Here is a 15,470-nt window from a genome sequence, read left to right on the forward strand (position 1 = left end):
CACAATTACATCACAGAATATTGATCTAGAAACAGCCTTTACTACCAAAGAAAATAACAAAGCGCTAGCATGGACAGGGTACCTCTGTAGGAAGGGGGATTAAGCAAGAAAGAGGCTCTTTCACTGGTTGATGGTCAGACTGTAAAACCAGTGAAGAAGTGCCATTCCACTGAGCCCTGTTAGCAAGCTCTCAATGAGTCAGTGCATGGAAGATTTTTTAATTTTTTTGTTTGTGGCAAGAAAAAATAATTAAGTTGTAATATTGCACATCTGCACAAAGCTAGCAAGATGTCATTGTGATCATTCATGGGTGGACAAAAAGCTGTGATAATTTTGATTCTGCTTAGACCCTACGGTGCTACACACTGTGCCAGAACATGAGATATAGCACCAGGGGTGTGATCTGGCACTTTTCCTAAAGGGTCCAGCATTTGCATTGGTCTCATGGTTAGATGCTCCCAAGTCTTTTACATGGACAGAAAAGGAATCTGATTATGCTAAGCTGTGTTAGCACCAATATGGAGTCAGGCGCCAATTGCTGTGGGTTGTGAGTTTGGACTTTTTCACCAGATGTAATTTTACATGAGTCTTATGCTTTTTCTTCCTCCTCCCACTACCACCCAGTATGATCTGAACAGCTGCAATGCAAAAATGAACTGCAGCTCTGAGGATGCTGCAACATGGAACGCAAAACATCAACACACAAAACAAATGGGAGTACAAGTCCTAAGGGAAATAAGACCTCTCACTGATTCTCTTGACAATTTATTTTTAAATACATGTTTTATTTAAAAAAAAAAAAAAAAAAAAAAAGAAGTGCAATGTCAACTCTAAAATGGAAGCACAAACAACAGACAGGGAAAAATAAATAATGTTACTACAGTAACCAAGGACTGATGGAAAAATTGATTGTACTCAGCCGTAGTGTTACTGTTCACCGTAAAGCACAGCACATGACAAAGCAAAACAGTTACTAATAGGATAGTACCATAAAAGGCTGCATGCTGAACTAAGAAACAAAGAAGCAGATGTGACTGATTGCTTAAAAACAGAGCTGAAAATTAGAATGAAGTTCCTGCTTTAGGATACTTGGTTTTTCAGGTCTGGTGGGCTATTTCCCAACCTGAGGCAATAGTATTTTGCTAGCATGGAAAAATCCATGGCTTTCAAAGATCTGGGGCCACTCTGTGGACTTCTGCAAAATTATCCAAAATCAAAGCATTCATAAATTTATATTTAAAAAAAAAAGTTTATAGCCCTTCTGATTACAAAGCTCTTCTGGAGACTGAACTGAAACCCTTGTTTATAAATCTGCGCTGGCCAGGCAAGAAAAATAGTTAAAGAAGTGTGAACTTCTCAAAGTTACCATAGTTGGGCATTAAGTATGAGCGGCCCACTCAGAGCCACTAAAATGCCCGTATTTTTAACCCTGTCACTGCTGGTGGCTTTTGCAAACATCCAGCTCATCGCGCTGTCCGCGGAAGGTGGCTGGGTAGACCTGTCAGCTGGACAGGGTGTAGCAATGTAAGCTTCAGACAGACAAGTGCCAGAGGAGTCTATTCAGCATTTGCCCTTAAGACATCCGTCAGCATTAGGGCTGCTGTAGCCACCAGCTGTATGCATGGCGCTCCTGCAGTGCAGCAGAGGCAGGAGCGTGGGTTTTATAGAGAACATGGTCCAGCAGCAGCAAAGACAATTCAGTTTTACTGTCATAGCATCTGTTGCAGTTGTCCCCTTATAAGTTAGTGAAGAATGACATTAGCATACAGAAGAAGGGCAATGTGAAATGAGAAAAAAATACGTCCTCTCTCCTTCCATATATCCCAAACTGCAATTCCACAGACTTTCCCCAAATCCCTCACAAATGTCTATTGCCTCAGTTTTTGCTTTTAAGACCCTTGTTGACTGTGAAATGAATGAAGATACAAGTTAGTTGGTGACCTGCCTGAAAAGCGAGGAAAGATCAAATGCTTTTTCTATTTCCCTGAACGAAACAGGAAGAATCATAAAACATTTGGGGATTAAGGATGCCTCCTTCCCAAGAAAGAAATTATTAACTGCATTTAAGCACTGACATTTTGCTTCTGAATAGTTGTCCCTCTCAAAGATGCATTGTCCTTTTGTGTTCAGAAAATTCCTACAGGGCAGTGAGTTCAAGAGATCTTTCCACAGAAGTTCATCATGATTAAACAGAGGCAAGGGAGAGGATTAAATTGAAAGAAAAACAAGCTGACAACTACAATTTAAGGAATTATCTTGCTTGTCATTAATAATAGAGAATCCGTTATGGAAGAGGTATAATGCAACTTGATGGTCCTCTTTACATTTGACAGTCGCACAAGGGTGTAAATATTTAATCTTTCAATTAATTAATCTTTACAAAATATCTTCACAAAAACATTTTACCTATAGAAATTAGTTTCTATACATCAATATATTTTTATTTTTATAAATTATTCCATCTTTAAGTGCCTTCTATCAATATAAATGATAAAATAGACAATCAAAAATTTTAAAGCTTTTCCCAGTTGTATCCCTCCTTGTTAACATAGATGCTGTGAATCCTCATACATGTGTGTGTCCGCATGGGAATGTGTTTGTGTGCATGTGTGTGTGATGTGAAATGCTTCCATCCTCTCCCACCCCTAAACACCATCAAAATAAACCATATTGTTGGTAGCTCCTGATGCAATAGTGCTTCCAAAGGGGAAAAAAGAAATGCTTGACTTGGTTTCAGAAATCAAAAGATGTGCATAGTTACCAAAGTCGAGGTGTACCAACTACAAATGTGCAATGACAAGCTTAGAACAGGACCCACCTCCCAGTCAGGTCACAGTGTCCTAACAGTGACCTCAGTAGGATGTGGACCAAATACTCTGAGCTTGATTTTGCAAGGTGCATGTGGCCCTGATCTAGCAAAAATGCTTAAGCCTGTGCTTAGCTTTGAGCACGTGAATAGTCCTACTGGAACTGGTGGGACTGAACGGCATAGGGAAGGGTCACAAGTGACTCCAAGTCAACAGGCTACTCATGTGTAGGAATTGGGGTCAAGTGCTGAGCGCCTTGCAGGATCAAGCCCTATATGAGGTTCAAGAGCTGGGAACTTCTCTAAAGCAATCAACACACTGAGCTCAGCCATTGAAATTGATCAAAATGTCCGCGTGGGCACAGGAGGTGGCTTAGCTCCCCTTGACAGAGGGTCTCCATGTCAAAAGTTTATACCTACAACTCGTGCTCTGAGCACACAACAGATTTGCTTTATATGGTAGAAGTCTTTTTGTTCCTACCCTTTGACCCATCAGTGTCCTTCATGGCTTCAAACACTTTGTGTTGTACATTCATCAAAATTCACATTGACTGCAAAGAACATAAATGCAACAAAAACAGGAAAGCCTCCAAATAGTATATTATAGTTTTCTTCTAAATATTCTCTCGTCGTAATCAGAGGTGCAGTGGCTAATTTATAATTTTTCCTTTGAAGGAATCCAGATGAAAGGCCCAGATTGTTCTTCAATTACAAGTTTGCATTGATTATATATATCTTCTAAGCTATCTCCTTGGACAATAGCTGCAGTAGAGAAAACATATCAATATTTATTTTAATTCAGAGATACATCATCCAGTGTCAGCAGATCTTCAGCATACTCATAGACACTCATGGAATAAGAATGAATACTGGCATACTGAGATGTTGATTATGGAAAAGTCATACCCCTGCAGATGACAACGAAGTTCAAATCAATGGCACCTGCCTATGACAGAGACCCCTTCCACTGCTTGTACTGAGAAGACCAAGCCAGATTAGTTCAGAGAACTAGCAGTTCTGTCCTGGGGAGTGCAGCACAAGAGATTCCCACTGGTGGAATTCCCGCACTTCATTTGATTTAGAACCTACTTCAGCACTGGGCAGCAGCAGATTTACAACCTTTCTGATCTGGTTATAATGAGTTCACTCTTGGCTGCTGAGGCTAAGATCAGGCCCAAGCTGACAGAAGGTAAAGCAACTGTAACACAAAGCACAGAGGTTTGTCCCTCAATTTCCCTTGGCATAGATACTCCCTCAGAACATCAAACTTTTGAGGAGTCAAGTGCCTCAACTGCTCTTAAATTTCAAAGAAACAATACTCTCAAGCCAGAAGTCCTGGCTCTGGGCACACTATACTGATAGGTGCTCTAGGTCAAAGACAGAGTTGATCTAGTAGTTTTGCAATAGAAGAATATACCTTGAGAAAAAAAATTGTATTAATAAGAACATACCTGTGAAATATTCTCCAAATTCTTGTTCTAATTTAATTGCTCGATCATAGGTTTTCTTTGCTTGCTCCTCTGTAAGACGTTTATTCATTTCCCTAGAAACATGGAGGAAGTAATCAAAAAGTTTAGATTCTTGCTAGAATGGCTTTTAAAAGCTATGATCAACAGAATCACAGATGGATTGAGATTGGTAAAAGAATAAAATCATTAAATTCTTCTAACAGTTCATTGACAACTTCAATATTTTCAATTTAATTTAATTCTTATGTAGTACAAAACTACTTATTCAGACTATTTTCCATTTCACTTTTCTCCACCAAATTTTTATTTTGGGTTCACTGTTCTACATTCTCAAACCAAATATAAGGCCCAAGTCTGGTAGCTGCTAACAGAGATAGATTTGAGACATCAGGTGCCCATAGACAGGTCTGGAATCCAGGATGTCCCATAGTCTGAGCACTCAGCACTCCTGCCTGAAGCTCCCTCAGGAACCTCTATACCTCCCAGACTCAGCTGGTGGTCTCAGATGGATAAGGTTGGACTGACTGCTTATTGAGTGCAAATATGTATAAACATTCTGGTTTTTTCAGTGTTTTGTTATTTGATGGAGCATTTCTGTTTCAACAGAAGCATTATTTAATACCTTTAAGACCTTTGAATTTTCTTGCCCATGCATGCTCAGTATTAATACCACTGTATACTTGCAATAAATCAAGCTCATGTTTATTCACTGCCTTATATGCCTGTAGATGTCCAAATTATCAATAATAAATAGAGTTTGCTTGTTCTAGCATTTTTTCCCAGCATAGATTAATTTTTTCTTACAACATGACAGAAATTTTCTGAGGCAACTAGGAAAGCATAAATCTGATTTTATGCCTTGCATTGAATCATATGATTATGTGGTAATGGACTGTATACATTGTGCCATGGGTGATGCATGTAGGAAATTATGGACCTGATGGTACCAAAAAAAATGCTCTATGAAGTGCACAACAGTATGAACTTGCTACAGCTAACTCCTACTTGGCTTCTGAAAAGCATTCTGGAAGATGTCCAGGATGCAAAAAGGTGATTCCAGAAATGGCTTAAAGCTGCCTGCCTATATAAGTAACCATATAGCTGGGAACACTGCTTAGAAAAATCTCTTCGCAAATACTAATGCCATGAAGAAAGCAGGTTTATAAAACGAAGGCCAAGAAAGATTTCTTTTAAAATTTATGTCAGTTATTTGTAGATTATATAAAAAGGTTTAATATAATCCAGGTGTTCTGCTAAATTAGTAATAATACTACTTCTATTTATTGGAAAGATATCTAATCCAATTCAGGTGGACTTCACATCAGCTTCACCTACACTAGGTGACTGAACTAAAACTCTGTCTTGAAATGGGACATGCCACTGCAAATTCTTAGACAAAATAACATTTTCATTTTACAGGCACTTAACCAATATTGTAATGCTAACAACATCCTCTTCCTTTCAGATCTGTTTCTGGTAAATTTTTGAGAAGTCTTCCTCAAGATATTTTCTGCTATTCTGCTTGCAATAGCAGAAAAGGTAATACAAATAAAAATATAAACAAGTGTTTATAATAGGAAGTACTTTGAAACAGGTAGAAATTTGCATTACACTTTCAGGTTGTAGATTTGCCTGGTGCATAAAACTGTGCTAGTTGTATTCCTGACTCTGCCCATTCTGTGCCTTATGAAGAGAGGATGAAGAAGGGGGAGGACCAGGATGTCCATTTTTCATGATGAAAAAAGTGCTGTCATATTGCAGTGCCTTCTATTTTTTATTTCTTGGCTGGGGACCTGCACAGCTGGTGAATTCAAAATATAGGGCATATTTTCCAGGGTTTTCCTCCTCTCCCAGTGAAGAGCTCACTCTGGCTGGTTCTGTCTTCACTGGTCTCATTCCTCTAGAGACAGAGGCTGATTGAGGGGTATGAACAAGCATACCTCTGGGAGTAAACCAGGTGCAGTCATGTAGGAGTGGGAAGAAATGGAGGAGAGGGAGGGAGGGAGGGAGGGAGGGAGGGAGGAAGGAAGGAAGGAAGGAAGGAAGGAAGGAAGGAAGGAAGGAAGGAAGGAAGGAAGGAAGGAAGGAAGGAAGGAAGGAAGGAAGGAAGGAAGGAAGGAAGGAAGGAAGGAAGGAAGGAAGGAAGGAAGGAAGGAAGGAAGGAAGGAAGGAAGGAAGGAAGGAAGGAAGGAAGGAAGGAAGGAAGGAAGGAAGGAAGGAAGGAAGGAAGGAAGGAAGGAAGGAAGGAAGGAAGGAAGGAAGGAAGGAAGGAAGGAAGGAAGGAAGGAAGGAAGGAAGGAAGGAAGGAAGGAAGGAAGGAAGGAAGGAAGGAAGGAAGGAAGGAAGGAAGGAAGGAAGGAAGGAAGGAAGGAAGGAAGGAAGGAAGGAAGGAGTGATGGAGCAGTTTGTTTACAGCCATGGCCATGTGTTCTTTCAAGTGCAGATGCATGATTTATGCTCCCTTCACTCTTCTTACCTCCACTTCAGATGGGTGCAAATGAGCACATGCATAGATGAGAGACTACAACCTTATGTGCTAATTTGATGAGGGATAAATCTTTTGCCTTTGTTTCTCTGCATCTCATGATTAGAATTTTTTTGTCTTTTGTGTTTTGACTTTTCTATTGAAGTAGCTTTCAACTCATTTGTATGAACAGGAGTAATAGTTACGACAGATAAACCTATCTTTTTTTGTGTTGCAGTAGTTACATACCGAAAAAAGACTGAATCACAGAATCATTAAGTTGGAAAAGTCCTCCCAAGATCACCAAGTCCAACCTTTGACTGATCACCACCTTGTTAACTAGACCATAGCACTGAGTGCCAAGACCAGGCATTTCTTAAACAGCCCACTTGTTTTACTTCCCTAAGTGAAGTATTAGCATTGTTTTGGTTCAATAACAGAATAATTGTCATAATATTTTGCATCTGCATAACACCATTCAGTCCATTAAAGGATTTTCTGTTCTAACATCAAATCAACAAAGCCTTTATGTTATTGCCACTTTCCTGGTTCTGCCTGATGTATTTTTCAGAGTAAGAGACACTTTTATTTACTTGTTTTTTTCAATCACTCCAGAGGCATTAAACAAATAATGGAAATGTTTTATGAATGGGAAAACTGTACGTAAAGATCTCTGTTAAAACAATCAGTGCAGAAGGCAGGCTATCAAACTACCTTTCCCCTTCTATATAGCGACAAAATCAGAATATTATTGAATTGTAGGGCTGGAAGAAAAGTCAGGAAGTCAGGATGGTGCTGTGCAAGTACCAGATATTCTGCATCATTCCTTGTAATGTGGCTGGACATACAACAAGCTCATTGCCAGAGGGCCAAGAAGAATGCATATTCTGGAGATGGTGCATGTTGGCATTCTCTGGCTCTGTGACCAGTGGATGCAGGCACACTGTTATCATCACCAGACACACATCTGTCACACAAGGGGGAGTGCCAACACTTTAGCTGTCCAACACATACCTATGGCACTACCTGGCATTTGCAGAGCCCTCGGGGAGGGGAATCACAGAATCAGTAAGTTGGAAGAGACCTTCAAGACCATTGAGTCCAACCCAGCCCTAATACCTCAACTAAACCATGGCACTGAGAGCCATATCCAGTCTTTTTTTAACCACATCCAGGGATGGTGACTCCACCATCTCCCCAGGCAAACCTTTCCAGTACCTTATAGCCCTTTCTGTAAAAAACTTTTTCCTAATATCCAACCTATATTTCCCTTGGCTCAGCTCAAGACTGTGTCCTCTCATTCTGTCAGTTGCTGCCTGGAGAAAGAGACTGAACTGACCATAACTACCTTTCAGGGAGTTGTAGAGAGCGATAAGGTCATCTCTGAGTCTCCTTTTCTCCAGGCTGAGCAATCCCAGCTCCCTCAGTCGTTCCTCCCAGGGTTTGTGTTCCAAGCTCCTCACCAGCCTCGTTGCATCCTCTGGATGTGCTCAAGGGTCTCAATGTCCTTCCCAAACTGAGGGCCCAGAGCTGGACACAGCACTCCAGGTGAGGCCTCACCAGTGCTGAGTTCAGGGGAAGAATGACCTCCCTGCTCCTGCTGGCCACACTATTCCTGATCCAGGCCAGGATGCTGTTGACCTTCATGGCCACCAGGGCACACTGCTGGCTCATGTTCAGCTGCTGTCACCAGCACCCCCAGGTCCCTTTCTGCCTGGGCACTGTCCAGCCACAGTGTCCCCAGCCTATAACATTGCAGGGGGTTATTGTGGCCAAAATGCAGGACTTGGCACTTGAACTTATTAAATGTCATCTTAATGGATTCTGCCCATGACCCAACCGTTCCAGGTCTCTCTGCAAAGCCCTCCTCCCTTCCAACAGATCAACACATGCTCCCAGCTTAGTGTTGTCTGCAAATACCCTAATGAAAGACTCAATACCCTCATCCAGGTTGTCAATAAAATTTTGAATGGAATGGGAACAGAGTTCAAAATTACACCCCTATCACAGCAAATTAAGCTAATAGCTCTTGCATAACTGTAAGTGTCCATGGAAAACAACTTGATAACCATGTATAACCACGTATTTTATCCTGAGTTTTAACTCAGGATGAATATCAATTCCATATTTCCTCCTCAGCCTTCTCTCTGTGACACTAGATAATTTCTGCTCCTCCTCCACAAGCAGGGGGGAACCCAGAATCAGACCAGCACTCCAGCTGAGGCCTCACCCATACCCAGTAAAACAAAATAGCAGTCTATTGTGTCCTTATACAACACTGATATGAATACAACCCACAGTGGCAAGTTCCTTTTTTTGCAACCACATTACCCGTCCATTTGTATTCCTGTGTGATCCACCCCAACTTTCAGATGCTTTTCTGCAGTGCTACAGCTAAATTATTCCCTGCTTGTACTCTTGCATTTCATTTTCTTGTCTTTGTATGTGCTGAATTTCATCTTACTGATCTTACGCTGAGTTTTGATCTTATCCCCCAAAGTATGTGCCACCTTGGACAGCCTTGGCTGCATGGAGCTGGTGTCTTCTCCTTCATTCTTCTAAATGTTTGCCCCTCTCCAGTCCCATGGCTCCTTGCCTATCCTCTTACAGACTGCAGGTAAATGAAGGGCTGGTGAAAAGGAACATGCCTCAAGACTGACCCAGGTTTAATACTGGGTTCGTGCCCTTGGCCAGACTCTAAACCCCAAGAGGACCCAAGGATGCATGGGACAAGCCAAGCTGTGTGAGGGAGTCCCTGGTGAACTTGTTGCACAGGTTGGAGCAAGTACACCAAGCATTGGCAGGGTGTCCTTCACAGTCCAGCACACAAGCCCATGTGTGTCAGTCTGAAAGGTTCAAAGCTATGGCTTGTTCCTTGAGATACCAGCATGACAGGCTCTGAGGGTATTCTTCCTACTTCATCTCATTATTACTAATTTTAGACAACAAGCAAAATGTAGACACAAGACCTTTGTGGTGCCACTTGAGGCTGTACCTGAAAAAAATAAATGCTTTAAGAAGTTTATACTCACATCAGAGGCTCCCATGATTTGGGCTTAATGAAGATAGCAATGGGATAGAGTTGTGCAACTTGTAGTCGTTTGATAGCATTTCCTGACACATCAAGTATACAGTGCTTGCCCTGTTGGAAACAGATGAGCATGTGTTTATTCTTGCAGACATGCTTGCAGATCAGCCAAAAGACAGGAAGCAAATCTGCAATGCAGTGCCCTGGAATGGGGCCATTACTGGCACACCAGGGAAGGGGGAGCCCAGGGCATGCGCTCCACTATGCTGCATTCTTTCTTTTGCTTTGGTACCAATATAAATATACACTGGTGATGCAAGAACAAACTTGGGATTTATTTTTTACTGGGATGAAATTTGCAGGGGCAGGAGGATTTTCTTGAGATGAGGAAAATGATTTCATAAAAGCAATAGGATGTCCACATTCTTAGTGATTAATTCAGTTCTTGTTTATGTCAAAGACTCCCTGTGTCACCTGAGGTAAATAATTTAATCTTTCTGTGGTTGGTTCTTTTGCCTCTGTGAAAGTGATTTAGTTTACCTCCCTGTCTTACAGAGGGAAGAGCAGAGGCTGTTTTGAGGAGTAGTTAAGGCACTGTGTTAGAACCCTGAATCCACGGCACTACATCCAAGTACAGACAGTGCCAAGGATGATGTTGTTCAAAGTCAGAGACTCCACTTGTGGAGTCATTATAAAGCCTATAAATATTAGGATGCCATTTTGCACCTATTTTGTATTTTTGGCAGAGAATCATGTCTGAGACTCAATGTGGAAACAAAGCAGATCATGTTGTACCAGCAATAAAACTACTATCAACCTACCCTTTCTGCCACAAATCTCACAGACTGGACACTAGTTCCATACAAATTATCATTGTACTGCCCAGCTTCTATAAATTTGTGCTCTTGGATGTCTTTCTCCATTTGTTCTCTTGAAATGACAAAATGATAATCTCTCCCATCCACTTCATAGTCACGCTTTGGCCGTGTGGTATCTGTGTGAAACAAGAGACAGAAGATCAAGAAGCAAAAACATTCAGTGCGAAAAATGCAGCCATGGTTTGCTCAGTGGGCAATGCTGGGTCTGCTCTAAGTGATGGCACTTCACATCTGAGAGCAGATCTTTTGGCCACTACATATTGTTTTCAATGGAACTAGAACAATAAAGTTGTCTTTTTGTAGTAGTACCTTCTGATGTTTACCTCCAATCAATACAGGCTAAAATAAAATTAGGGTTTACCAGAATTCCACCTTTACCAGCAGAAACACACAAACCTCAAATATAAAATGCATTTCATATTTTAAATTTAATGTTATTATGGTGATAAAAAGAATTGATCTCATCAACTCAATTTAGCCCTATTTATAAGCCTGATTCTCTTCTCATCTGTAGTAGTTTTAAGTTATTGTATTGCCAGAGACAACCATTTAAAATGAAGTACAGCTGCAATTAGGCCCTCCAATAAAAAGCAAGCTCTAATGTTCCAAGATATAAATACTCTGCTTGATTCAGGGTCTAACACTGCTTTCTGATTCAACAGTCTATATCTCACATAAATCACAGATTATTCTGTATATGTATGGTGGATTGTATATATGTGTGTCTATCTATCTATCTATCTATCTATCTATCTATCTATCTATCTATCGTATATATGGTATATATTATGGTGGATGCTGGGCAATTGAGTTGAAACATTTTACATTTTACCAGAATTTCAAACTTTTCTGAATTTTTTTCCAGATGTTCACAATCTTTTTCAAAATTTTTTAAAATTTATTAGTTATTTTCCCCTTTTGTATCTGACAAGAAAAGAGTTTTGAGAAATGCAACTGTGCATAGTTCATGGATGCTGCTTCCATAGAAATTCAGTTAATGTGTGACACCAAGGGATTCCATTCACTCAGCTTCAGTACTAGGAGTAAAATCATACTTACGTGGTACACATGACCCAAATTTATCAGGGAACTCAGATATCAAATCGTCATTGATCCGATCTTTCATAGGACCCAGAATAATAACTGGCCTGGTGTAATTAACTGAAAAACAAAAAGAAAGGCACATTTTGATGATCTTACCCACAATAACAAATAAATGCACCCTATAAATATCACTAACCAGATCTGTTGTCTTTACATATGAATTGAAAACTTAGGTGCACATTTTATTGATGAATATTTGATTTATTGACATGAAAAAAAGGGAATGGAATGAGAACCACTGCAGCACTCTGTGATGGTCAATGCATAAGTCACATGCCTATGTAGAAGCATAGATATATTTGCTATACTCAACAAGGCCACTCACAAATGCTCACAGATGGACTCTTCCATGAGGTATGGAAAGACTATCATAGCCTTTTTTTCACTTCAAGTTATTTGAGTGCATCTGCCATTAAACCAGATGGATCTGCTCCCATTTTGAGTTGCCTTTACATATGTTTGTCTGCCCTGGACAGTAGCACATACCACATGAGAAGCAAAATAATAAAGGCTTTCCATGTAACAATATTGCAGTAAATCTAGAAAATTTACATCAGTATTGTGTAGACTGATTAATTTTCTGCACTAGTAAAGTACATGAGAATGTACTGGGCAGAAGAGTCCTTGGAATTTTAAGAAGTGGTGGCTTCCAAGGAATACCAAGTTTTTTTCATGTGAAAATAGAATGAGAGTACAGGAAAAGGAAGGCACATAGAATCTGGAACTGGCAAAGCAAGGCTTACCACACTGCTGGTCCCCAAACTCTGAAATAAAAAACATAAGGAAGAGTGATAGAAAAGAAAATGAAACTTACTTTCCTGTCTTGTGACAGGTTCATAAGAAAGGATGCAGTCCTCTTGGCCTCCTGATGAGACAAGAAAGAGAAGAGATTGAAGCTGATGAGGAACATGTCAGGTACTTAAGTTTGATAAAATGCTTCACATAGAGACAGACCAGGTTCAACAGTTCTCTCTTGATAAGCCTCTCACCTGAACCATTCCAAAGTCCATCATAACTTCCAGGTATGAAGACAGTTTTTTCTTTCCCCGCCCTCTCCCTCTATGTGTTTCAAATCTATATACTGATATTGGGCTTTTTTATTGATGGGCAACATGCCTTTATTTGTCATTTGAAACAAGGTTGTTTACAAGGATAGTGTAGCAATTTAAGATGCAATGCTTTTCCTATTGTTAAGGCCCTAACATGTTGCTGCAGAGTAAATCAACAGGCTACCTAAACAGAACAATTTTTATGCACTGAATATATATATGTATATATTGGCTGACTGTTCTTCAGTGCATAGCTTCCATAGTCTAGTGCATTCACAACCAAACATCTAGCTATGAGCTATCTTCTTATCCTTATCCTTTCCCTGAACACAAATCACAGACTCACAAAATGGTTGGGTCTGAAAGGGACTTTTGGCTTCTGGAGATCATCTAGTCCAATCCCACCCTGCTAAAGCACCTAGAACAGGTTGTACAGGATCATGTCTAGGCAGCTTTTAAAGACCTTCAGCAAAGGTCTCACAGCATTATGTTTTATACATTTGTCTTCTCTCTGCCCTTTCAGGACAGTGCTGTTTCCTCATGGTGATATTTAGGGGACTAAAGCAGACAAATTTGCCAGGAGGAACAAGGCACTATATGGACCCTGACTTGGGTGCAAGCGATGCATCACTGTCCTCCCATCCAAGGGAGTGCAAGAGGACAGGGAGTAGGATTCTTCACCTAAGGCATGAATAATTCCTGCTCATTTCTCTTTCTGGGTCACTGTCACATATTTGGTACCACCTGAGGGCTCTGGCAGGTTCTAAATACAACTTAGCACAGTTTAAAATAATGATTTTATTTTTGCTCAGTTCAGGGCTTGTCTCTGAGAAGATCCACAGATGGGATTTTGCAACTAATTTAGATACTACAGAAGAAAGAGTATCACAAGGCATACCCGTGCTTTACAAAATAGACAGGGTTGCCTTTGTTTCATCTGCTTGCAGGCACATGAGCCTGTGTTATATTATTCTGGTGGGCTCCTGCCAAACCAAAGTGTGCACATACAGGAGAAGAGTGCTGCCTTGCCTGATGGAAATACCTATAGGCTTTAGAGGGGGGTACACCTCTCCCAGAAGTAGTCTGCCTGCTGTCTGAGTTTCCCTTGAGGCTCCACTAACTGTATTAACAAACTTTGTTTGTAGTGCTTATCTCTCAAGTAGGTACAAAATATTTTGTGTTTAAATCTGAAGCTGACTCCCACCCCATGAATCTGCTATGTTGGTAGATTTTTTTTTGTGTGTGATATAGTATCTAGGCAGCAGTTATAAATGTGTAAGAGAGCTCTTCAAGTAAAAATAATGTAATTATTGACAATGACAGAAACAGCAAATAAAGAATTGTACTGATGTATTAGGAGAGAGAAAACTCCTGCCTAGCAATGGTGCTGAAGCAGCAAAAGAGAATGTAATTTTTAATAAAAGGAAGAGATTAGACATCATTTGAGGACAAGGCCACATAACATATGAAGAGTGTGGACAAGGAATTTTATTTTCTGTTTGCAAACGTTTGATATGGTAATCACTTTCTGGCTTTTTGCAGAGTTGGAAACCTAGAATTATTGTTACACTAGGTTTTATGCATCACATGTGTTGGTTTCCCTTAAGTTTCTCAGTAAATTTTAGGGGTGATGTAAAACTCAAGATGTCTCGTTTCTCTGGAGATGAAAAAATCTACTCCACAGGCTGGACAAGGATGGACACTGTCTGTCCTCTACCCCACAGGAGCCAAGGCTATATTTTTCAACAGCCTAAGAAAGTCAGTCTTGGGGTGGGCGATGAAGCCATCACATTCCAAACAAATGAAGGGGAGCCTGTCTGTACAAATACCATCTTAAACTTGAAAATATTTGTTTCAATAGCAAACAGATCCACAGCAGGAGCTTCATTTCACTAATTTTAGAAACCTGAGGCTTGAGTGCTTATGTCTAAGCTAGTCCCCAGATACTCTTTGGAGCCAATGGCTGCCTACAAATAAGCAAGTACTTATTCTAAGTCATGTCTATTTTACATGCCTACTTTGTGAGGACAGAAAAAGTCAGAAGGGTGAGTTTCTCTCCATTGTTCCCTAACAGCATTTAAACAGCAAGGCCAGATAGAGATATCTGCAATTAAACAGCAGAATCTCATGGGACTGACAGTGTCAATAGCAATTAGAGGCAAACAGACTCTGAAACTATTGTTATTTTTTATTATTTTTTCTTCCTGTGGACTAATACTTGGCTTTGGTGCAGATTTATAACCAGCACTGGCAAGTCAGCACAGATTTTACTTTCTTTTTTGCCCAGTCTCTGGTAGACATGTCCCTATGCTAAAGCTTTTGGTATGCTAAAGCAACACTTGCAGTAGGGTATGGGCTATGGAGAAAAACAAGCCTGTTTTACAGATGTCTTGTGAATCTGTGGCCAGGCTGAATGTAAAGAGAAATTATCCAGCCCCCTCAGATCCTGCTGAAGTTTAAGCCATTGGCAAGGGTTGCAGTAAGCAAGGAGAAACTTTGAGGTTGACTGTGATATACAAGGACTTAAAGACAGACACCTTCCTGAGGTAATGGTCTTCAGCCCTCAGTTCCAGACTTAACACAGGAGTGTGAGTGCAGGGAAAAGCTACACCATTTCCACTGCTTTTCTTTTCTGGAAAAAGGACTCGGGAAGCTTATATGTCTAAGTGAAT

At 40.4% G+C, this 15,470-nt stretch overlaps 1 protein-coding gene across 1 annotated transcript in view; it reads right to left on the reverse strand.

Moving 5' to 3' along the window:
• Window positions 1-2,418: 2,418 nt before the first annotated feature.
• The window catches only part of DLG2 (discs large MAGUK scaffold protein 2), a 420,316-nt gene continuing 407,264 nt past the window's right edge, over window positions 2,419-15,470 (reverse strand). The window contains exons 17-22 of the mRNA XM_058830779.1: window positions 12,564-12,614; window positions 11,705-11,806; window positions 10,589-10,761; window positions 9,772-9,881; window positions 4,258-4,349; window positions 2,419-3,568 (exon numbers count right to left, since the gene is read on the reverse strand). Of these exons, the coding sequence (XP_058686762.1) occupies window positions 3,462-3,568; window positions 4,258-4,349; window positions 9,772-9,881; window positions 10,589-10,761; window positions 11,705-11,806; window positions 12,564-12,614 (635 nt within the window). The 3' untranslated portion in view covers window positions 2,419-3,461. The remainder of the gene's footprint in view (window positions 3,569-4,257; window positions 4,350-9,771; window positions 9,882-10,588; window positions 10,762-11,704; window positions 11,807-12,563; window positions 12,615-15,470) is intronic.

The sequence above is a fragment of the Poecile atricapillus genome, chromosome 1, assembly GCF_030490865.1.
Source record: "Poecile atricapillus isolate bPoeAtr1 chromosome 1, bPoeAtr1.hap1, whole genome shotgun sequence".
NCBI classification, from domain to species: Eukaryota; Metazoa; Chordata; class Aves; order Passeriformes; family Paridae; genus Poecile; species Poecile atricapillus.